The 24,765-nt window shown below is 46.6% G+C and overlaps 1 protein-coding gene across 11 annotated transcripts in view; it reads right to left on the reverse strand.

Annotated features, from left to right (window-relative positions):
- ZNF644 (zinc finger protein 644) overlaps window positions 1-24,765 on the reverse strand; it is a 641,487-nt gene that overhangs the window by 108,537 nt on the left and 508,185 nt on the right. For all 11 annotated transcript variants that reach the window (XM_069232338.1, XM_069232341.1, XM_069232340.1 and 8 more), the window contains one exon: window positions 11,168-11,264. In XM_069232338.1, the coding sequence (XP_069088439.1) occupies window positions 11,168-11,264 (97 nt within the window). The remainder of the gene's footprint in view (window positions 1-11,167; window positions 11,265-24,765) is intronic.

The following is a 24,765-nucleotide window of genomic DNA, read 5'->3' on the forward strand; positions in this document are numbered from 1 at the left end:
TTAGATCTAACGTTGTCATGTAGTCTTGCTGTTTCAGTAGTGGTATTACGTCTTGTAACGTGACCATGTGAAAGTGGTCTGATTTGATGTAGGTGTTTAGTGTTCTGAGATCTAATATTGGTCTCAGACTTTTGTCCTTTTTCGGTATTAGAAAGTACAGTGAGTAAACTCCTGTGTTCTTTTGTGTTTTTGGTACTAATTCTATTGCGTCTTTTTGCAGTAATGCTTGAACTTCTAGTCCTAGAAGGTCTATATGCTGTTTTGACATATTGTGTGTTTTTGGTGGGACGTTTGGAGGGAGTTGGAGAAATTCTATGCAATAACCATGTTGGATAATTGCTAAGACCCAAGTGTCTGTTGTTATTTCCTCCCATGATCTGTGGAACTGGCTTAGTCTTCCCCCCACTGGTGTTGTGTGAAGGGGTTGTGTGACCTGTGAGTCACTGTTTATTTTGAGGGGTTTTGGGACCTTGAAACTTTCCCCGGTTTCTTGGGAATTGGCCCCCTCTGTATTGGCCTCGAAAGCCACCCCTTTGATATTGTCCCTGGTAGGTAGGTAGGTGGTCTTGTTTGTGAGGTGCTGGCTTCTGTGGCTTGACCTCGAAACCCTCCTCTGAAAGTTGTTTTGCGAAATGTGCCAAATGTGCCTCTGCCCTGCGGGGAATAGAGTGCGCCCATGGCTTTGGCTGTGTCAGTGTCCTTCTTTAATTTTTCAATTGCAGTGTCCACTTCTGGGCCAAACAATTGCTGTTCATTGAACGGCATATTGAGCACTGCCTGTTGTATCTCAGGTTTGAAGCCAGATGTGCGCAGCCATGCGTGCCTCCTTATTGTCACAGCAGTATTTTTTGTTCTTCAAGCTGTATCTGCTGCATCCATAGAAGAACGTATTTGGTTGTTGGAGATATTTTGCCCCTCTTCAACCACTTGTTTCGCTCGTTTCTGGAATTCTTTGGGGAGCTGCTCGATGAGATGCTGCATCTCGTCCCAATGGGCCCTGTCGTATCGCGCTAGGAGTGCTTGCGAGTTGGCGATGCGCCACTGATTTGCAGCTTGTGCTGCAACCCTTTTCCCAGCTGCATCAAACTTGCGGCTCTCCTTGTCCGGAGGTGGTGCGTCGCCTGATGTATGCGAGTTGGCTCTTTTACGAGCTGCTCCTACGACTACTGAATCTGGTGTCAGTTGTGATGTAATAAAAGCAGGGTCTGTGGGCGGTGCCTTGTATTTTTTCTCCACCCTTGGAGTTATTGCTCTGCTTTTAACAGGCTCCTTGAAAATCTGTTTAGCGTGCCTTAGCATTCCCGGGAGCATGGGAAGGCTTTGATAATGGCTGTGGGTGGAGGACAGGGTGTTAAAGAGGAAGTCATCCTCAATAGGCTCCGAATGTAGAGATACATTATGAAATTCGGCTGCCCTAGCTACCACCTGTGCATATGCTGTACTGTCCTCAGGTGGTGAGGGTTTAGTTGGGTACGACTCTGGACTATTGTCCGATACTGGAGCATCATAGAGGTCCCATGCTTCCTGATCATCCTGGCTCATGGTGGTATGAGCTGGTGATTGTGGTGGAGTCTGTGCCGGTGATACATGAGTTGACTGTGGTGGAGAGGGTGGTGGAGTTACCCTCTTTACCACCTTTGCTTGTGGTGGCTTGTCTTGTTGTTGGAAGTCAAGTTTCCTTTTCCTTCTGATTGGGGGAAGAGTGCTGATTTTCCCTGTACCCCTTTGGATAAAGATCCGCTTTTGCGTGTGATCTACCTCTGTAGTTTGTAATTCCTCCTCAAATCGGTGTCTTTTTAGTTGGGAGGACAGTGATTGTTCCTCTGAGTAGGAACTGGTTTTTGGTTCGGTTGCTGGGTGTTTTGGCACCGAAACCGTGTCTTTAGTTGTTTTCGGCTCAGACGAGATCTTTCTCTTTTTCGGTGTCTTGGCCTCTCGGTGCCGACCATCTTCGGTGCTGCTATCTCTGTGCCGAGCAGCTTCGGTGCCGCTGTCTCTGTGTAGAGTAGCTTTGGTGCCGCTATCTCGGTGTCGAGCCTTTTCTGCACCACTCTCTCGGTCCCGAGAGTGTTGCGTGCCTGTGTCTCGACCTGAGTCGGACGACTTCGGCACCAGCTCGCCCTTTTTCGGTGCCGATGGACGGTCACCTACTTTATGGGTTATGCCATGGCCTGTTGGCAATGGCGTCCCCTGGGCTTTGTCTGTTTTTTCGTGTGATCTTTCTTTCGATGTCTTACTCACGGTTGGTTGCTCGTCGACGTCGAATTCTTTGGAATCCGATTCGCGGATGGAGAAAGTTTCTTCTTCTTCCTCCTCCTCGAACCCTTGTTGTCCTGTCGGCGTGGAAGCCATCTGCAACCTCCTGGCTCTTCGGTCCCTGAGCGTTTTTCTCGACCGAAACGCGCGACAGGCCTCACACGACTCTTCCTTGTGCTCGGGGGACAGGCACAAGTTACAGACCAAATGTTGGTCTGTATAAGGATATTTACTGTGGCATTTAGGACAGAATTGGAACGGGGTCCGTTCCATCTGTCTCGATGTAGCTCGAGGTCGGGCCAACCAGGCCCCGACGGGGGATCGAAAATACCCCGAAGGGTTACCGGAGCTCTTTAAGGCTCGGTGTCGATTTGCCCTAACTATCCCGATACCGAACGAAACAATACCGACGAATTTTCCGTTGATTCTGACTAACTTTCCGACCCGAAACACGGAGCGAAAAGGAACACGTCCGAACCCGATGGCGGAAAAAAAACAATCTAAGATGGAGTCGACGCCCATGCGCAATGGAACCGAAGTGGGAGGAGTCCCTCGGTCTCGTGACTCGAAAAGACTTCTTCGAAGAAAAACAACTTGTAACACTCCGACCCAACACCAGACGGCGGACTATGCACAGCATGTGTATCTGCAGCTACACATGCCACCTAACATCAAGTTACAAAGAATATTTTTGACACAAACATTGCCCTGGATTTAGTCATTGAGTGTGTGCTTCACTTATTGCCTGTGTGTGTACAAGTGCTTAGCACTTCCTCACTGATAAGCCTAACTGCTCGACCACACTATCACAAAAGAGAGCATTAGTATTATTTACTTTACCCACTGTGAAGCCTCTGGGGATCCACGGGACTCTGTGCACTCTATACCTTACTTTTGTATAGTATATACAGAACCAGCTTCCAACAGGGAGGCCTTATATTTTTAGCCACCCTAGGTGTTATAACTCTAGCCAGGAAAGGGTCCTTAAAAATGACAGGTATGTGATGTAACATGCCCTTAAGCATGGGGAGAAGGTTTCTAAGGGCTCAGTGTGGAGTTCCACCTTGTGAACATAGGCACCCCTACCAATGAGTTCCTGAAAGGATGTGGAATGACCTGGAGGGGAGGGGAGGCCAGGGTAAAGGTCGGGGTCTGTGTCCCCTGGATGACCTACATCATATGAGTCCCATGGATCACCCTGTGGAGAAGTGTAAACTGTGTCATCATCCCCCTCCTTTGAGGTGTGATGTCAAGGGTAGTCCCATGGATAAGCAGGCGGGGAGGGTAAAGGCTGAGGAACAGGGCGAGGTGATGGTGGTGGCTGAGGTAAGGGGCTGGTGGTAGCCTTATCTGCCTTCCTGTGTTGCTTTGGCAGAACCAGAATGTCCAAGGCCTCCTTGAAGGATAGCTGACGTTTTGGAGGGTGGAGCAGCAAGGCTTTAAGGGCGAGCAAGGATGTGGCCTGTGTAGAGGTGGATGACTAGGTGTTTATGCTGAAGAAGATTGTCCCAAGAGAGACTGAAGTAGGCCCTGAAAGGGCTACAGTCAAACCAGACCCTGCTTGAGCAAAGTAATCAAACTTCGACCAGAAACTGAAAGGGAGATATGATCAAAGTACAATTGAGTCAATGACCATGAGCATTATCGTCAAGATGAGGAGTCACACTACCAAGTGACTCAAAGGACTTCTTTGAACAAAAACAACTTGCACACACTTGGGCCCAACACTAGATGGCAGGAGTATGCACAGCATGTATATCTACAGCTACACATGCCTCAGTCATAGATTTTAGATCCATCATCAGTTCCAAGGTCTTCAAGATAACCAACACTGTCAGGATGAGGAGTTTCTAAAGGAAAACTGAGATCAGAAGTGCATCTGGCCATGACCTCATGAAAAGTTGTGATGTCAGCAGGTGAGATATGAGAAGACAACACTGCTAGAGATGTAGGGATGTAGGAGGAATGAAAATCATATGTATTAGAATACAGGGATGTCAATCTCATTGGAGATCTGTTTTCTTCTCTGGGGTCTGAAGCATACCCCTTGATGAAGACAAGAAAGAGGTGTAAGGGTGTCTTTTGGATCTTCCGAGCAGAGATGTAGCTTTGGTTCTCAACACTATTCTTGAGGGAGAAAGCTGTAAAGGCTGTATAGGTTCCTTTATGGGTTCTGAAATGGAATTATAGATCTTAAGGGGCTAAATGGAAGAGTATTGTGATCCGGAGTGACGTGCAATGGTAAGACTAGAGGAGGTCTAGATACAATTTCTACCGTCTTCTTTTATTTCGGAATAAGAGAGAAAGAAGATGTAGAGACCCTTGGAGTCAGAGAACGATGAGGTAATGTGAGCCCTGGGAGTGCAGTGATTTTGATGAAGTTTCTGAAACTGCTAAAGGCAACAGAGACCCTGACATCATCATGGATATTTTCTTGATGTTGATGGAGAGGGTGAGTTTGCACAGTGTTGTTTCAGTGATGATGATTGTGGAAGCGTAGATTTCCTGTAGATGTCCTTGTAGATGTCGAGAGGTGCTTTCGCTTAGACCTTAACAGCAATGATGGTTTTGTCGTCGCCAACCATTGGTTCTTCCTCGACATAGGCAGTGATCTTGTCAACGTTGTCCAATAAATGTTTGATGACACTCCATCTTTCGAATGCCGATGACGTTAGTCCTTTTGGCAGTGGTGAGTTGAAGGTATTTAACCCACCTCCAATAGTGAGCAGGTAGGGGCTGCAGCCATCATCGTCCAGACTTGAGCAACTTCGGGAAAGAAGTCAACAATATTTCCCACCTTATCTTTATTCCCTTAATCCCCTCTTTAGGGAGTCCCTTTCAGGAACCATCTAGCGTTTTCCGGGGCATCACTCTGAGCCTTAGACCTGCCAGGTCTTTTAATCTCCTGTTTGTCATTTTTTGGCATACATTACAGCATTTTATAGAACGTAAAGCAAGGAAACATCACACAGACCTTGTGAGGGTCTGAGGCCATCTTTTTGTTTCCACAAGATGGGCACTTCTCAAACAGAGAGCATTCTGACTCGACCTTCACATGGTCTCAGAGATCCTACTCACAGAAGCTGGAAAAAACAATTAGGTCTGTGAGGGGACTGCCATTATAGTGCATAATGGGTATGGGAAGCTCCTGGAATCTTAGACAGGAAACCATTTTCACAGCTTTCAATGCAGGCCTATCTGGCAGCATTTTACCTTTGTGTTATTCACTTTCAACCCCTTTTTTGCAACTTCTAAGATGCTGCAATGAAAAACTGAAATGGGTGTTTTTTAATCCTAAAAACTACACCCAGGAAAACAAATTTCACCTTTGATAGGACCCAAGGGGTGCTGCTCATCGTTCACACACACAAACCCCCATAACAGCAGCCAAGAGCTCATGAGAATTCTTAAATCTAGGAAAGAAAAGATGAGTAAAAACATTTTTCTCTTTTAATCCCTCTCTCTACACTCAGGAAAGGTACCTCCTCTACTTATTTCCAGAAAAGGTACTTTCACTACAACCCCGTCACCTGTAAAGTTTCAAATACTTGTGAGCTATGATACTCTGTATATTATATTTTCCTATCACAATGTTCCCCACCTGCTGTAATGTTATAACGGACCATCACATGCTTTTGTAAATGTTATCCATTGCCTTTATAACTTACATACAGTGACATATGGCTGTTCTCTATTAAGGATACAGCTGCACCACCTTCCAGTGCTAAGTCCAAGTTATTTTAATACCCTCAAAATAATAATTAAGAACAGTGTGACCTACAGCGATAACAGACTTTCCATAGTACAAGGAAACCTAAATACAGAGGACAATTTTCAAGTTGACATATTTGTTTCATTCAACTTAGTTAGCGAAAAATATTGCGAGGAATGACTTCAAGCCAGATCAGGTAGTGGTTCTCTTTTGAATTTTTTTATAAAGTGCTTAGCATATAATAACTCAAAATATATTTACCACTCCTCTTCAGAATCCGTGGTACAAGGACATACCATGCCCAGCATGCTGCCAATAGGTACTATTCTCTGAAATAAACAATCTGTTGCTAGTGCCATGTTTGAGGACTTCCACACCTTGGTCTCGATCTACACTCTTTATGTTAAAGACATTTGCTTTGTTTTTGGGTAATTAGAGGGACATCTGGTATGAAGCTACTTAGTTTGCTTACAGTCAACCACCCAGAAATTGAAACAAGACTGCAACTGCTCAAATATGTTTGCCTCATTTTGCTTTAACCATCTTTAGTAAAAGTGAGCATGAGCTAAGAATCTGATTGTCCTAAGCAGAGCCTTAAAATAGAACCTTCCGTTCTGATACAGCCCTCTTCCAACCCAGTGAATTAGAGACCATTTCAATGGACACCAATCTCTTCCATAAACCACCTCACATCCTGTCCCATTCCCTTTTTTCTGTGTATGGCTGAGGGAGAACGCAGAGTTAACATGTAGGGGTTGTGTGCCTGGCACCCCCTCTCATTCATCATTTAATGATTCACCAACAATTAGCTCTTGTCTCTAACCTAAGCTTTGAAGCCTAAAATTACACTGTGGTTCACCGATAAGCAGACCAATCTCAAACTTAACTGCAAATGTTAAGAGAATTTAAGAAGATTTAACTATAGTACTGATGCCAAAAAGGAAAATAAAATGACCCTTCTCAACTATAATTAGGCAAGTTTACCCGCTGTAACTACTAATCCTTCAGAAATCTAGCCGCTATAATACACAAAAAGAATTCTATCTCAGAATTGCCCTCTACCTCATCTGACACTATGCATTTTTCTCAAAAACTGTGTGATGAATTAGCTGAATTATTTTTTGAGAGAAACACAATTAGAGAGCATATTCAAAACAAATCTCATTAACAGTCACACATTACCAAAGCAGCATGAACCTCAGTTTCTTCTCAGGTCTGTTTTTGATCAATCAGACTTCAAGACTCTGCTTCAATTACTAGAGCAGTGTGTCAGCTTCTATGCTTATCCAATACAAGTCTTTTTCCCTCCCAAAAAATATAGATAATTTTCCATCCTTTACACAACATTCTCAACCGATCTCTTACCCAAGATATGGTCCTAGCAGATATTAAAAGTTGTTCCGTTCTCACTCTTTAAAAAAAACAACAACAAAAAAACAGAAGGTGATCCCTCCAATAACCCCAGCTACTTTTCTATTTCTCTTTTACCAGCAGTTAGTACAATTTTGTAATCAAAGCAGCTCTGCCTTTTTCGGGAATCCATTAACGTTTTAGATGATACACACATTAGTGTCAGTCCAAACAGAAGCAGAGAAACTGTTATCCTTGCACTGTTAGGTGATTGACATGTGGCTGCAGTTGTCAAGATTATCAATGCACTGAGTTTGTTTCATGTTCCTGGAGTATTGGATACTGTCACCCATTCCCTACTGATTCACAGATCTATAAAGCTGGAATGAGAGGTACTGTATCCTAATGGCTGACCTCCTCTCTTTCAGATAGAATAAAAAAGGCCCTTTTTCATCCAAGTCTAAATCTGTTGACTGCAGTGTTTCTAAAGGGTTGACCTTTTTTTATAATGTAAATCAGATTCTTGGACCCCATTTTTCGATTATATGGACTCTCTGACTATAAATTTATGGAGATGATACTCAAATATTATTCAGACTTAGGGCTCAGTGTGAGAGGGATCAATGCCTTACGTGATGTCTAATGGAAATCAGAGTGGATTGGACATCAGTGGCTTAAGTAGAGAACTGATAAAATTTAATTTATTATTGACAGAAAATGCCTTTCTTCTGAACATTTCCCCTTATAGCCTTCTGATTTCATTGTCTACCCTACACCAGCTAACCTCTTAAACAGTCAATGTCTCTCTTCAAATGCATAATCAAGCATAAGCTGTGATTAATGAAGACAGAAGTTCATCTTATTCTGCTTCTTTTTCGTGAAAATTGCTGATGACTGACCACATCAAGATTGAGATCTTTCAGAATAGACTATGAGGGTCATTCTGACCCTGGCGGCCGGTGGCCGCCAAGGCCACCGACCACGGGAGCACCGCCAACAGGCTGGCGGTGCTCCAACGAGCATTCTGACCGCGGCGGTTCAGCCGCGGTCAGAAGCGGAAAGTCAGCGGTCTCCCGCTGACTTTCCGCTGCTCGTGTGAATCCTCCATGGCTGCGGAGCGCGCTCCGCAGCCATGAGGATTCCGACCCCCCCTACCGCCATCCTGTTCATGGCGGGAAAGCCGCCATGAACAGGATGGCGGTAGGGGGGGTCGCGGGGCCCCTGGGGGCCCCTGCCGTGCCCATGCCAATGGCATGGGCACGGCAGGGGCCCCCATAAGAGGGCCCCGCAAAGTATTTCAGTGTCTGCCTTGCAGACACTGAAATACGCGACGGGTGCCATTGCACCCGTCGCACCTTCCCACTCCGCCGGCTCGATTACGAGCCGGCATCCTCGTGGGAAGGTCGTTTTCCCCTGGGCTGGCGGGCGGTTTTTCAGCAACCGCCCGCCAGCCCAGGGGAAAACTTGTAATACCCGCCGCGGTCTTTTGACCGCGGCGCGGTATTTTGGAGGGCGGCATCCTGGCGGGCGGCCTCCGCCGCCCGCCAGGGTCGTAATGAGGCCACATATGTTGTGTCAGAGAAACAGTTTTATATTTTGAATAAACGGGCATGCACAAAAGTAGTGGTTTTGCACATGGTGGTGTGAACTACAAAAGTAAACAAAAGACAGATGAATAACATCAAGAAAGAAGTCCAATTAGAAAGGGATAAGTATTTTATTTCACAGTGAGTCATTGTTAATGATTGTGCTAAAAATATGTTTTATTCATATATATTTCTATGACGTTATGAGATTATGTTTGCTTCCCTACAAACCTAGTTATGAAACATTATTAAAAGTAGTGGAGAAGGTTGCTTCGGAGGGCAGGAGTGGAGTCTTTCTTTAGCATGAAAACATCCAAACATGCGATACAGCTGGGCGAGAAAATGACATGTAGTTAATGACTCAAAAGTTCTCATCCTCATAAGAATCCAATCCTCCCCCACCTACCCCATCCCCAGCCCATTGAGACGATCACAGGTGAGCAGCTGTGTTTTACAAAAACTGATTGATTGATTCTGGGGAAACAATGTCTGTAGTAAAGTCCCACACCGGACAACAAACTTCCACTTCTTGTGCTCTATGTGCAGTGGGTTTTACTCGCCGGCCTCATGTCACCTTTCCCTTGTGGCACCTCCCTGCACTGAGTACTCCCAGGCATGCCTCTCTTATAGCACCTTCCATTCTCGATCTCTCCATGATTTCCCTCCCAGGAAGCCTGAACCATTGACCTTCCTCGTCCGTTGCTATGCAGGTTTACGTTAGTTTGCATCTGCAGATAGCACATGCCTATTTAGGATAGTCACGTTTCCACTATGAACCACTTAATCCTACCATCATGCACTTGAGGTTTTGCTTTACGTGTTTATTATTGTCAATTACTATCGGCACATGCCACCTGCTAGGCCGCATATCCCTTGTATGCAGCATGTGATCTTCCCCAGGATCATTTGAATATTCCACACCTCCATATGGGACACATGCCTTTCTGGAACACTCTTTGCTTCCCGTATAAATACCCTCTCTGAACCTTCATCAGCACTTGGCCTTGGTCCTCCTCTGTGCAAGCAACGTCCCTGTACTCACCAAGCCATCCTGATGATTCCAAGATCCAGGCATCTTTGACGCTTCCAGTGTCTCCCTTTATGAGCTACCATTCCATCTCCCCCTGAGTTTCTTGCACCGAGTTTCTTGTTGCCTTCGGATTCCTGTTCTAGTACTCCCTTGTCCAAGTACCGTCCCTCTCAGGTTAGAGCGCACTAATCCATACATCAGCAACTATTCCAAAAACTGCTACCTTTGAAAGCATGAACGTGTTTTCATTATTTGAGTGTTCACCCCCTTAGGGCGCAGTGCTCTGCACTCTACTGCACCTGAACTGAAAGTCTGCCTCTGTATTTTCTTGACAAGTTGTATCTAGTATTTTGGGAGCAACTTCTACAATTTTGAAGTTGTATTCAAATTTTGGATCTGAATCCTGTATGTTTCGGAGTATCAGAAAATCTCCAGTTTTTTCTTGGAATTGGTTTTTGCTCTCTCTCACGCAATATTTATGATGAAATCTCTAAGTGTACAAATAGTGTAAACAAGTGATCAATCATTTTGAACTGGGAACCTATGGGTAACATTGCCTCTTACTGTTTTAGTGTATCACACCTGCACTGAGGATACAAGGCCCAGAGAGTCCCGATCCTATCAGGCAGTGTCTGAGATCACCGAGTAATTCCTTCAGTGACACAAGGCCATCTTTCCTCGTTTTATTCCATCCCTCCCTTTCCCCTGGAGGCAGCGAGTGAATGAAGGTTAACTTTACCTTTGTTCAATTCCTGTCTCAGGTTGGATTGGAGGTCCAGCATTGTCCCCCTGTTGGAACCAGGTGAGTGTGTAAGACCATTTACACAAGTGATTTAAGAGGACACGCAGAGCTCAGTCATAACCTACGAACCAGTAGATGGGCTACCCATACTGTAAGCACTGACCACAAAGTAATGGGCCATCAATTGCAGGTACCACATAATTAATGTCCTGGGTATACACTGAGATATCTAAATGCTTACCATATTTTAGAGAAATCTACTAGTTGAACAGACTGGGTGGCTGGTGCACAGTGAGAATGAAAATATAAAAAATAAAATTGTTCAATGTTTCAGGCCATTAAAATACCATATAATGCTCGCCTCCATACTCAATACTATAACAATAAGGGGCATGTAGGAAAGTTTAATTTAATATACTGTAGCCACACTAATTACCTAGGACTAAAACTTAAATCTACATGCAATACAGTAATTAATTTAAAAACAGTACCTGCATCGGAGTATGTAAACTTCTTCTGCACCATGAGGTAATTGTAGCCCTTTTTTCTTGCTTCCAGATCTTGACTTCTTTTGTTTGCATTCTATGACTAAAATAAGGAGATGTTATCAATTCTTCAGTCACACAGCAAACAAGATAATAGGAAAGACAGGAGGATAAAGATATTACATTACAATGTGTTCTTTTTTACACAATTTGTTTACGTTTGCTTTCTAATTCTAACATTATTACATACAACCCAACAGAAGATGTCAAAAGCAACTTCTCTGAAGTAACAGAAACAGATTGACCAAGAACAAATCTTACATTTTGATGGGACATAAAGGCAGATCACAGGTCTTGCATTACAAGGAATAAACACTAGGCTTGAAGGGTGGTGGGTAGCATGTAAATGCCTCCTATGAGGCAAGAAGAGAAGTAGGGCTCTCATCCAAATGGTCATCAATATGACACAGTTGCAAAGTTCCATGATTAACTATGCTTGGGAATGCTAGTGAGGTCACCTGTCAGAGGCAGAAATCCCGGCATACATGTTACAGAGGTGGCAGTTAGAAAGAGAATTCCCTATGAATACAGACTAGGTCTTTCAAATTTGAACACAGCTGTCTAACCTCCTTTCTTTACAAGTGTTTGAATATGAAATTAACCCAGATACTGGGCATCTAATCATCATGGTTCGTTCATTAATCCCACTCTAGTTTAATCTGTATTTGGCCCCTCTTTCGTAATTTACCTAGGATCATCAGCTAATCTGTGCTTGTTATGCAAATGACAGATCATTTTCAGACTGGACTGCATGGTGGTTTAGCTTGCTCACTCTTGCCGAATGGATGTCAGCAAACGTCCTCAAACTCAATTCAGAAAAAACCGAGGCTTTCATTTTGTGCGAGGCTTCATCCGTTTGGACTTCGGAGTTGGCCTTCAGAACTCATCAATACCCAACTCCTGTACAGACGGTTAGGAATCTGAGGTTTAATGGCTGATTCTTTTTCGTCCTAAATTGAGAAGGTTATGGCTTTGTTGTCATCATTTAAAGAGTTTGATAAAAATCTCTTGCACCCCAAAATCTGTTCATTTACTGTTATTTACGCACTAATTGACTTATGAACGGACAATGCAAATGACATTTATTTTGGGCTTTTAACCTATTATGCATGTCTCCAATTGGTTCAAAACTATGCTACTCGATTACTATTCACCACCTTTACATGACATCCTCCCATAGACAGTCAAATTTGTTTTCTCCAATGGGTCGCTGTTGAAAAAACATATCATTTTCAAAAGCCTGTGCATTCACTTAAAAGCATTACATGGCAGTGGTCCCACTTTTATTAAAGATCTGCTGAACACTTGCTCCTGCTTCCTAAGGTGAAGAAATCTTGGCAAGGGGGCATATAACTTGTCTACCAGGCTGCTTTACTTTGGAATTCTATCCTATTACTTTTAGAAGGCTCAACCATTCTTACTGTAGTTTAAGAAAGCTATTATTAAAAAACGGCTCCTTATCAATAAACGGCTTCTTTACTATTGTTCCTATGGCCGTCTTTAAAGTGCAGGACACCTTCAGCTAATCAAAGAATACCTTAACCCCTTCTGTGCCGCGGACGTAGTGGTTACGTCCCGCGGCACAGTGCTGCTGTGCCGAGGACGTAACCACTACGTCCTCGGCACACAGCCCAGAGGGAGCGCTCTCGCTCCCTCTGTGTGCTTCCCTCCCACCCCCCAAAGTCGGGGATGGAAGGGGAAGCCCTTCCCCTTCCACCCGCGACCCCCCCCACAATGACGTCAGCGCGCGATCGCGCGCTGACTTCATTATGGGTTCCTCGCCGCACAGGAAGACATTTGCTTCCTGTGCGGCGACGAGAGAAGAGTTCCTCTTCCCGGTGGGTGGGGGGTTGGGGCTAAAGAGGCACCGGGGAAAAGGAAAGGCTTTTCCTTTTCCCCGGTGTCTCTTTGAGCATTCCTGCTGCCCGATCGCATTGCGATCGGGCAGCAGGAATGCCCACTAGACACCAGGGATTTGTTTTCTTCATTGTTTTTTACGGTTTTTGGCACGCGGGGAGCGGCCCCTTGGGCAAGGGTCGCTCCCCTTTAGGGGGGCAATTACTACGGCCATTTCTGCCCCCCTTGGGGGCAGATTGGCTACTTTTCAGCCAGATCTGCCCCCAAGGGGGGCAGAAAACACTAGATCACCAGGGATTATTTTTTTTTTTTGCATTTATGTGTTGGGGGTGCCCCCTTGGGCAAGGGGCGCCCCCCCCCCCAAGGGGGCAGAGAACTGTTGGCCTTTTCTGCCCCCCTTGGGGGCAGATCGGCCTATTTTTTTTAGGTCCATCTGCCCCCAAGGGGGGCAGAAGCCACTTAGGCACCAGGGATTGTGTGTGTAGTGGATGGGGGGGCGCCCCTTTGGGCAAGGGTCGCTCCCCTTTGGGGGGCATGTCTTTTCGGGCCATTTCTGCCCCCCTTGAGGGCAGATTGGCTACTTTTTAGCCAGATCTGCCCCCAAGGGGGGCAGAAAACACTAGATCACCAGGTTTTTTTTTTTTAATGTGTATTTATGTGGGGGGGGGGGTGCCCCCTTGGGCAAGGGGCGCCCCCCCCAAGGGGGCAGAGAACTGTTGGCCTTTCCTGCCCCCCTTGGGGGCAAATCGGCCTATTTTTTTTAGGTCCATCTGCCCCCAAGGGGGGCAGAAGCCACTTAGGCACCAGGGATTGTGTGTGTAGTGGATGGGGGGGCGCCCCCTTGGGCAAGGGTCGCTCCCCTTTAGGGGGCATGTCTTTTAGGGCCATTTCTGCCCCCCTTGAGGGCAGATCAGCCTATTATTTTTAGGCTGGTCTGCCCCCAAGGGGGGCAGAAACTACTAGAACGCCAGGGATTTTTTTTTATTTGTTTATTTTTGTGGGGGGGCGTCCCCTTGGTCACGGGGCGCCCCCCCAAGGGGGGCATTGACCTGTTGCCCATTTCTACACCCCCTGGGGGCAGATGGGCCTATTTTCTTAGGCCCACCTGCCCCCAAGGGGGGCAGAAGCCACTTAGACACCAGGGATAGTGTGTGTGTGTGTGTGTGTGTGTGTGTGTGTGTGTGTGTGTGTTAGTGGATGGGTGGGGCCTTGGGCAAGGGTCGCCCCCCACTTTGGTGGCACATGTACCCAGGCCATTTCTGCACCCCTTGGAGACAGATCAGCCTATTATTTTTAGGCTGGTCTGCCCCCAAGGGGGGCAGAAACTACTAGAACGCCAGGGATTTTTTTTTATTTGTTTATTTTTGTGGGGGGGGCGTCCCCTTGGTCACGGGGCGCCCCCCCAAGGGGGGCATTGACCTGTTGCCCATTTCTACACCCCCTGGGGGCAGATGGGCCTATTTTCTTAGGCCCACCTGCCCCCAAGGGGGGCAGAAGCCACTTAGACACCAGGGATAGTGTGTGTGTGTGTGTGTTAGTGGATGGGTGGGGCCTTGGGCAAGGGTCGCCCCCCACTTTGGGGGCACATGTATCCAGGCCATTTCTGCACCCCTTGGAGACAGATCAGCCTATAATTTTTAGGCTGGTCTGCCCCCAAGGGGGGCAGAAACTACTAGAACGCCAGGGTTTTTTTTTTATTTGTTTTTTTTTGTGGGGGGGCGTCCCCTTGGTCACGGGGCGCCCCCCCAAGGGGTGCATTGACCTGTTGCCCATTTCTACACCCCCCTGGGGGCAGATGGGCCTATTTTCTTAGGCCCACCTGCCCCCAAGGGGGGCAGAAGCCACTTAGGCACCAGGGATAGTGTTGTGTGTGTTTTGTTTTTTTTGTTGCTTTTTTTTTTGAGGGCTGTCCCCTTTGGCAAGGGTCGCTCTCCATGGGGACACACTACTAAAGTTATTTTCTGGCTTCCTTGGGGTAGACAGGTCTATTTTATTAGTAGGCCCATCTGCCCCATGGCAGAATCCACTTAGGCACCAATTTCTAAATGTTTGATGGTGGGGTGTTTGTCAACTGAAGAAGTCTTTGCATTTGTGATAAAAAAAAAATTCCTCCTTTTTGTTCTAGTTCAAAACTTTTGCTTTATTTGCTGTGGCTCCTTGCAGTTTTGGCGGTGGTTGACCTGCAGTTTGCACAGTTGCATGTTTTAGGTAAGTAAAAACAATTTACTCCAAAGGAGTATTGTTGCCATGCATGAATGACATGTTTGAAGGGGGTGTACTAAATGCAGGATTGTGTGTGAAATTGTCCTTAGGTTTGTGCACAATGATATTTGTTTTGTCTTATTTCTAATTTGCCTTTCTTTATTTATTTTTAGTGGGATATCATTGGTGATTGCTGTGTAGTTGCTGGTGAATCAAGCTTTTTCAGGCAAGTGAGCGGTATAGTTTTTGAGTTTACAACTCTTACTAACAAAGCTACACTTTGTCACTTGTCTTACACAGTGCTGGTTGTTGGTGGTGAATTTGTCCAGTTAATTTTAGCAGGAGATATCATGGCTAGCCGCAGGATGACCGCTCAGCAGGTGGTTGGTATGCTTTTTGAGTCACAGTCTGATCATGACTATGAGACAGACTCTGCATCTGAGGCAGAGGAGGAAGTCAGAGATTCTGGCAGTGATGTTTCTCTTGGAGGGGAATCTTCTGATGATGAAGCCACACTCAGTGCAGATGAAGGGCCTGTTGTAGAGGAGGACATTGATGTGCCAATAGTGCAGCAACCTGGGGCTGAAAGGTTTCCCGTTATAAGACCTGATGTCTGGGTTGCCCCAAACATGCAGCAGCCAGAGTTGCCTGCCTTTACTGGTCTCCCGGGGTGTAACGCCAATACAGAGAACTTTATGCCTATCAATTTCTTTGAGTTATTCATGGATGATGTGTTTTTGGAAGAGATTGTTGAGCAGACTAATTTGTATGCGGAGCAGCATTTGAGGGACAACGCTGCTAGACTTAGGCCACACTCTAGAGCTGCCCAGTGGATTCCCACTAATTTGGAGGAGTTAAAAAAGTTTTTGGGTTTGACTTTTTTGATGGGGTTGATAAGGAAGCAGTCACTGGCTTCTTATTGGTCTACTAGTCCCTTGATGGCAACAGCTATATTTCCAGCGACCATGAGTCGTAATCGGTATTTGCTTCTTCTTAGGATGCTGCATTTTGTTGACAATGCATTAGCCTTGCCACGAGATCACCCAGATTCTGACCGTCTTTTTAAGATTAGGCCTGTCCTTGATCATTTTGTAGATCGGTTTTCGGAGGTCTATGTTCCAGGCAAAGAGTTAAGTGTGGACGAGTCTTTGGTCCTCTTCAAGGGTCGTTTGGTTTTTAGGCAGTACATTCCTAGCAAAAGGGCACGATATGGAATTAAATTGTATATGCTGTCTGAAAGTAGGACAGGATATGTGTATAGTTTCCGTGTGTACACTGGTAGGGATTCCAATATTGACCCCCCTGGTTGTCCTCCCACTTTTGGAGTTACTGAGAAAATTATGTGGGATCTTGGTAGACGACTGTTCAACAAAGGTCACCATTTGTATGTAGATAACTTCTACACTGGTGTGCAATTGTTCAAGGAATTGTTTAGAGTGGACACAGTTGCTTGTGGCACAATCCGTTCTAACCGGAAAGGCTATCCAAGGGAGCTTGTCTGTAAAAAACTTGAGAGAGGACAGTGCTGTGCCTTGCGGAACGAGGAGCTGCTAGCTTTGAAATTTTCAGATAAGAGGGATGTCTACATGCTAAGTACCATCCATGATGAGAGTACTTCCCCTGTGACTGTTTGGGGCCAGGTTGCTGAAGTGCGCAAACCTGTGTGCATTTTAGATTATAATAAGCACATGGGAGGTGTAGATAGAGTTGACCAGAGGTTGGAACCTTATACTGCTATTCGTAAGTCTTACGTTTGGTATAAGAAGTTAGCACTTCACCTCTTCCACTTAGCAACCTTCAATGCTTTTATTGTGTTTAGGGATAGGTCTCCAGAGTCAAAGATGACTTTTGTGAAATTTCAGGAGTCAGTGATAGAGAGCCTTATTGTGGTGGAACAGGCCAGAGTTCCTAGAGAAGCAGTGGTGGAGGATGTGGCTAGATTGAAAGATCGCCACTTTGCTGAGCACATTCCTCCCACACCCAAAAAAGACTTTCCAGCTAAGAAATGTAGAGTGTGTTTTCGAAGAGGTATCCGGAGGGAGTCTCGAATGTACTGCCCGGATTGTCCTTCCAAGCCTGGGCTGTGTGTCGGTGCTTGTTTTAAGAATTACCACACCCAGAAGAATTTCTGGGAACAACCATGAGTGTAAACTCATGTCTGTTTTGTATTTTCATGTGTTTAGTTTCATGGTTAGCATTTCTGTCATGTTCTTAGTTAGAGCTTTTGTGTTTGTAGTTTTGTAATTCTTTCTACTTAGTTAGGGGTTCCTCTGTTAAAAAAGAAATTTAAAAAAATGATGCCATTGTGGGTGGAGTGGGGCTTGGCTGAGAGTGTACATATTGACTTGCTGTTGGCTACTGCAACACACTGCCAGCCAAACACCAGTCCACACACTCCCATCAGCTGGTGTGATTGTTGTATCAGGCACGTGGGCGTATGTAAGTGATGGGCCCTTGAGTGGCGCTGTCTGTCGATGTGAGTGTTGTAATGTGCTGGGCCCGTGGCTGGCGGTGTGAATGGCCTTGTGTGTGTCATGTATGAAAGTTGTGTGAATGGACTGTAAAGCGGTTGGTGCCTTGTCGCGGCTTTACAGCTCACGAGCTGTGAGTCATTGGTTCAGTTTTTTGCCTTTCAGTTACTAACAGTGCATTTCATTTTTGTGAAAGCTCTTGTTAGTAAAATTTTATCCACTGAACCATCACTCACCCTCGTGCCAAATCCAACCAGTATGTGTGGTAAAAATGACAAAACCTGCTCCGCTGTAATCAGGCGTCGCAGCACACCTGTGACACGCTAGGTGCCTCAGGTGGGACCCCGATGATGAAGCATGCCACCAACTTTGTTGGTGGGTGAGGGGTCTTTTTCACATAACCTAACTGTGTTTCTTTTCAAAATTTTAGTGTTTGGCACATCACGGACGTATGTGGGCACATCAAAACGATATATTACAAAACTACCTGTGTTTGGGGGGGGAGAGGGCACCTATGTTTTTGGTCCTGTGTGCGGCCTTCATCTAGGGAAACCTACCAAACCCAGACATTTTATAAAACTAGACACCCCAAGGAGTCCAGGGAGGTGTGGCTTGCGTGGTTCCCCCAACATTTTCTTACCCAGACTCCTCTGTAAACCTCAATGTGCTTAAAAAAAGCATATTTTCCTGACTTTTCTTCGTAGGATCACCACTCCAGCACAAAATTCCTACTCCCCAGTGTTCCCCTCAGCCTCCCAAGTAAAATGACACCTCACTTATGTGGGTCCCCAAAGCAGAGTCAGTCTAAAGATGTATAAAAGAATATGTCCTTATAAACTTGCTGTGCTATCCCCTCTATCTCTACAAGTTTTGGGCCTTATTCTGTTGCAGGCACGTGGCCCACCCACACAAGTGAGGTATCATTTTTATCGGGAGACTTGGGGGAACGCTGGGTGGAAGGAAATTTGTGGCTCCACTCAGATTCCAGAACTTTCTGTCACCGAAATGTGTTGAGAATGTGTTTTTTTTTTACAGAATTTGAGGTTTGCAAAGGATTCTGGGTAACATAACCTGGTCCGAGCCACACAAGTCACCCCATCTTGGATTCCCCTAGGTCTCTAGTTTTCAGAAATGCACAGGTTTGGTAGGTCACCCTAGGTGCCGGCTGAGCTAGAGGCCAAAATCTACAGGTAGGCACTGTTTTCAATGAAAAAATGTGATGTGTCCACGTTGCGCTTTGGGGCGTTTCCTGTCGCGGGCGCTAGGTCTACCCACACAAGTGAGGTATCATTTTTATCGGGAGACGTGGGGGAACGCTGGGTGGAAGGAAATTCGTGGCTCCTCTCAGATTCCAGAACTTTCTGCCACAGAAATGTGAGGAACATGTGTTTTTTTAGCCACATTTTGAGGTTTGCAAAGGATTCTGGGTAACAGAACCTGGTCCGAGCCACACAAGTCACCCCATCTTGGATTCCCCTAGGTCTCTATTTTTCAGAAATGCACAGGTTTGGTAGGTTTCCCTAGGTGGCGGCTGAGCTACAGGCCAAAATCTACAGGTAGGCACTTTGCAAAAAACACCTCTGTTTTCCTTCACCAATTTGGCTGTGTCCACGTTGCGCTTTGGGGCGTTTCCTGTCGCGGGCGCTAGGCCTAACCACACAAGTGAGGTATCATTTTTATCGGGAGACGTGGGGGAACGCTGGGTGGAAGGAAATTCGTGGCTCCTCTCAGATTCCAGAACTTTCTGCCACAGAAATGTGAGGAACATGTGTTTTTTTAGCCAAATTTTGAGGTTTGCAAAGGATTCTGGGTAACAGAACCTGGTCCGAGCCACACAAGTCACCCCATCTTGGATTCCCCTAGGTCTCTAGTTTTCAGAAATGCACAGGTTTGGTAGGATTCCCTAGGTGGCGGCTGAGCTACAGGCCAAAATCTACAGGTAGGCACTTTGCAAAAAACACCTCTGTTTTCCTTCACCAATTTGGCTGTGTCCACGTTGCGCTTTGGGGCGTTTCCTGTCGCGGGCGCTAGGCCTACCCACACAAGTGAGGTATCATTTTTATCGGGAGATGTGGGGGAACGCTGGGTGGAAGGAAATTCGTGGCTCCTCTCAGATTCCAGAACTTTCTGCCACAGAAATGTGAGGAACATGTGTTTTTTTAGCCAAATTTTGAGGTTTGCAAAGGATTCTGGGTAACAGAACCTGGTCCGAGCCACACAAGTCACCCCATCTTGGATTCCCCTAGGTCTCTAGTTTTCAGAAATGCACAGGTTTGGTAGGTTTCCCTAGGTGGCAGCTGAGCTACAGGCCAAAATCTACAGGTAGGCACTGTGCAAAAAACACCTCTGTTTTCCTTCACCAATTTGGCTGTGTCCACGTTGCGCTTTAGGCCGTTTCCTGTCGCGGGCGCTAGGCCTACCCACACAAGTGAGGTATCATTTTTATCGGGAGACGTGGGGGAAGGCTGGGTGGAAGGAAATTCGTGGCTCCTCTCAGATTCCAGAACTTTCTGCCACAGAAATGTGAGGAACATGTGTTTTTTTAGTCACATTTTGAGGTTTGCAAAGGATTCTGGGTAACAGAACCTGGTCCGAGCCACACAAGTCACCCCATCTTGGATTGCCCTAGGCCTCTAGTTTTCAGAAATGCACAGGTTTTGTAGGTTTCCCTAGGTGGCGGCTGAGCTACAGGCCAAAATCTACAGGTAGGCACTTTGCAAAAAACACCTCTGTTTTCCTTCACCAATTTGGCTGTGTCCACGTTGCGCTTTGGGGCGTTTCCTGTCGCGGGCGCTAGGCCTAACCACACAAGTGAGGTATCATTTTTATCGTGAGACGTGGGGGAACGCTGGGTGGAAGGAAATTCGTGGCTCCTCTCAGATTCCAGAACTTTCTGCCACAGAAATGTGAGGAACATGTGTTTTTTTAGCCAAATTTTGAGGTTTGCAAAGGATTCTGGGTAACAGAACCTGGTCCGAGCCACACAAGTCACCCCATCTTGGATTCCCCTAGGTCTCTAGTTTTCAGAAATGCACAGGTTTGGTAGGTTTCCCTAGGTGGCGGCTGAGCTACAGGCCAAAATCTACAGGTAGGCACTTTGCAAAAAACACCTCTGTTTTCCTTCACCAATTTGGCTGTGTCCACGTTGCGCTTTGGGGCGTTTCCTGTCGCGGGCGCTAGGCCTAACCACACAAGTGAGGTATCATTTTTATCGGGAGACGTGGGGGAACGCTGGGTGGAAGGAAATTCGTGGCTCCTCTCAGATTCCAGAACTTTCTGCCACAGAAATGTGAGGAACATGTGTTTTTTTAGCCACATTTTGAGGTTTGCAAAGGATTCTGGGTAACAGAACCTGGTCCGAGCCACACAAGTCACCCCATCTTGGATTCCCCTAGGTCTCTAGTTTTCAGAAATGCACAGGTTTGGTAGGTTTCCCTAGGTGGCGGCTGAGCTACAGGCCAAAATCTACAGGTAGGCACTTTGCAAAAAACACCTCTGTTTTCCTTCACCAATTTGGCTGTGTCCACGTTGCGCTTTGGGGCGTTTCCTGTCGCGGGCGCTAGGCCTACCCACACAAGTGAGGTATCATTTTTATCGGGAGACGTGGGGGAACGCTGGGTGGAAGGAAATTCGTGGCTCCTCTCAGATTCCAGAACTTTCTGCCACAGAAATGTGAGGAACATGTGTTTTTTTAGCCAAATGTTGAGGTTTGCAAAGGATTCTGGGTAACAGAACCTGGTCCGAGCCACACAAGTCACCCCATCTTGGATTCCCCTAGGTCTCTACTTTTCAGAAATGCACAGGTTTGGTAGGTTTCCCTAGGTGGCGGCTGAGCTACAGGCCAAAATCTACAGGTAGGCACTTTGCAAAAAACACCTCTGTTTTCCTTCACCAATTTGGCTGTGTCCACGTTGCGCTTTGGGGCGTTTCCTGTCGCGGGCGCTAGACCTACCCACACAAGTGAGGTATCATTTTTATCGGGAGACGTGGGGGAACGCTGGGTGGAAGGAAATTCGTGGCTCCTCTCAGATTCCAGAACTTTCTGCCACAGAAATGTGAGGAACATGTGTTTTTTTAGCCACATTTTGAGGTTTGCGAAGGATTCTGGGTAACAGAACCTGGTCCGAGCCACACAAGTCACCCCATCTTGGATTCCCCTAGGTCTCTAGTTTTCAGAAATGCACAGGTTTGGTAGGTTTCCCTAGGTGGCGGCTGAGCTACAGGCCAAAATCTACAGGTAGGCACTTTGCAAAAAACACCTCTGTTTTCCTTCACCAATTTGGCTGTGTCCACGTTGCGCTTTGGGGCGTTTCCTGTCGCGGGCGCTAGGCCTACCCACACAAGTGAGGTATCATTTTTATCGGGAGACGTGGGGGAACGCTGGGTGGAAGGAAATTCGTGGCTCCTCTCAGATTCCAGAACTTTCTGCCACAGAAATGTGAGGAACATGTGTTTTTTTAGCCAAATGTTGAGGTTTGCAAAGGATTCTGGGTAACAGAACCTGGTCCGAGCCACACAAGTCACCCCATCTTGGATTCCCCTAGGTCTCTAGTTTTCAGAAATGCACAGGTTTGGTAGGTTTCCCTAGGTGGCGGCTGAGCTACAGGCCAAAATCTACAGGTAGGCACTTTGCAAAAAACACCTCTGTTTTCCTTCACCAATTTGGCTGTGTCCACGTTGCGCTTTGGGGCGTTTCCTGTCGCGGGCGCTAGGCCTACCCACACAAGTGAGGTATCATTTTTATCGTGAGACGTGGGGGAACGCTGGGTGGAAGGAAATTCGTGGCTCCTCTCAGATTCCAGAACTTTCTGCCACAGAAATGTGAGGAACATGTGTTTTTTTAGCCAAATTTTGAGGTTTGCAAAGGATTCTGGGTAACAGAACCTGGTCCGAGCCACACAAGTCACCCCATCTTGGATTCCCCTAGGTCTCTAGTTTTCAGAAATGCACAGGTTTGGTAGGTTTCCCTAGGTGGCGGCTGAGCTACAGGCCAAAATCTACAGGTAGGCACTTTGCAAAAAACACCTCTGTTTTCCTTCACCAATTTGGCTGTGTCCACGTTGCGCTTTGGGGCGTTTCCTGTCGCGGGCGCTAGGCCTACCCACACAAGTGAGGTATCATTTTTATCGGGAGACGTGGGGGAACGCTGGGTTGAAGGAAATTCGTGGCTCCTCTCAGATTCCAGAACTTTCTGCCACAGAAATGTGAGGAACATGTGTTTTTTTAGCCACATTTTGAGGTTTGCAAAGGATTCTGGGTAACAGAACCTGGTCCGAGCCACACAAGTCACCCCATCTTGGATTCCCCTAGGTCTCTAGTTTTCAGAAATGCACAGGTTTGGTAGGTTTCCCTAGGTGGCGGCTGAGCTACAGGCCAAAATCTACAGGTAGGCACTTTGCAAAAAACACCTCTGTTTTCCTTCACCAATTTGGCTGTGTCCATGTTGCGCTTTGGGGCATTTCCTGTCGCGGGCGCTAGGCCTACCCACACAAGTGAGGTATCATTTTTATCGGGAGACGTGGGGGAACGATGGGTGGAAGGAAATTCGTGGCTCCTCTCAGATTCCAGAACTTTCTGCCACAGAAATGTGAGGAACATATGTTTTTTTTGCCAAATTTTGAGGTTTGCAAAGGATTCTGGGTAACAGAACCTGGTCCGAGCCACACAAGTCACCCCATCTTGGATTCCCCTAGGTCTCTATTTTTCAGAAATGCACAGGTTTGGTAGGTTTCCCTAGGTGGCGGCTGAGCTACAGGCCAAAATCTACAGGTAGGCACTTTGCAAAAAACACCTCTGTTTTCCTTCACCAATTTGGCTGTGTCCACGTTGCGCTTTGGGGCGTTTCCTGTCGCGGGCGCTAGGCCTACCCACACAAGTGAGGTATCATTTTTATCGGGAGACGTGGGGGAACGCTGGGTGGAAGGAAATTCGTGGCTCCTCTCAGATTCCAGAACTTTCTGCCACAGAAATGTGAGGAACATGTGTTTTTTTAGCCACATTTTGAGGTTTGCAAAGGATTCTGGGTAACAGAACCTGGTCCGAGTCACACAAGTCACCCCATCTTGGATTCCCCTAGGTCTCTAGTTTTCAGAAATGCACAGGTTTGGTAGGTTTCCCTAGGTGGCGGCTGAGCTACAGGCCAAAATCTACAGGTAGGCACTTTGCAAAAAACACCTCTGTTTTCCTTCACCAATTTGGCTGTGTCCACGTTGCGCTTTGGGGCGTTTCCTGTCGCGGGCGCTAGGCCTACCCACACAAGTGAGGTATCATTTTTATCGGGAGACGTGGGGGAACGCTGGGTGGAAGGAAATTCGTGGCTCCTCTCAGATTCCAGAACTTTCTGCCACAGAAATGTAAGGAACATGTGTTTTTTTAGCCACATTTTGAGGTTTGCAAAGGATTCTGGGTAACAGAACCTGGTCCGAGCCACACAAGTCACCCCATCTTGGATTCCCCTAGGTCTCTAGTTTTCAGAAATGCACAGGTTTGGTAGGTTTCCCTAGGTGGCGGCTGAGCTACAGGCCAAAATCTACAGGTAGGCACTTTGCAAAAAACACCTCTGTTTTCCTTCACCAATTTGGCTGTGTCCACGTTGCGCTTTGGGGCGTTTCCTGTCGCGGGCGCTAGGCCTACCCACACAAGTGAGGTATCATTTTTATCGTGAGACGTGGGGGAACGCTGGGTGGAAGGAAATTCGTGGCTCCTCTCAGATTCCAGAACTTTCTGCCACAGAAATGTGAGGAACATGTGTTTTTTTAGCCAAATTTTGAGGTTTGCAAAGGATTCTGGGTAACAGAACCTGGTCCGAGCCACACAAGTCACCCCATCTTGGATTCCCCTAGGTCTCTAGTTTTCAGAAATGCACAGGTTTGGTAGGTTTCCCTAGGTGGCGGCTGAGCTACAGGCCAAAATCTACAGGTAGGCACTTTGCAAAAAACACCTCTGTTTTCCTTCACCAATTTGGCTGTGTCCACGTTGCGCTTTGGGGCGTTTCCTGTCGCGGGCGCTAGGCCT

This window comes from Pleurodeles waltl, chromosome 4_2 (genome assembly GCF_031143425.1).
Source record: "Pleurodeles waltl isolate 20211129_DDA chromosome 4_2, aPleWal1.hap1.20221129, whole genome shotgun sequence".
NCBI classification, from domain to species: Eukaryota; Metazoa; Chordata; class Amphibia; order Caudata; family Salamandridae; genus Pleurodeles; species Pleurodeles waltl.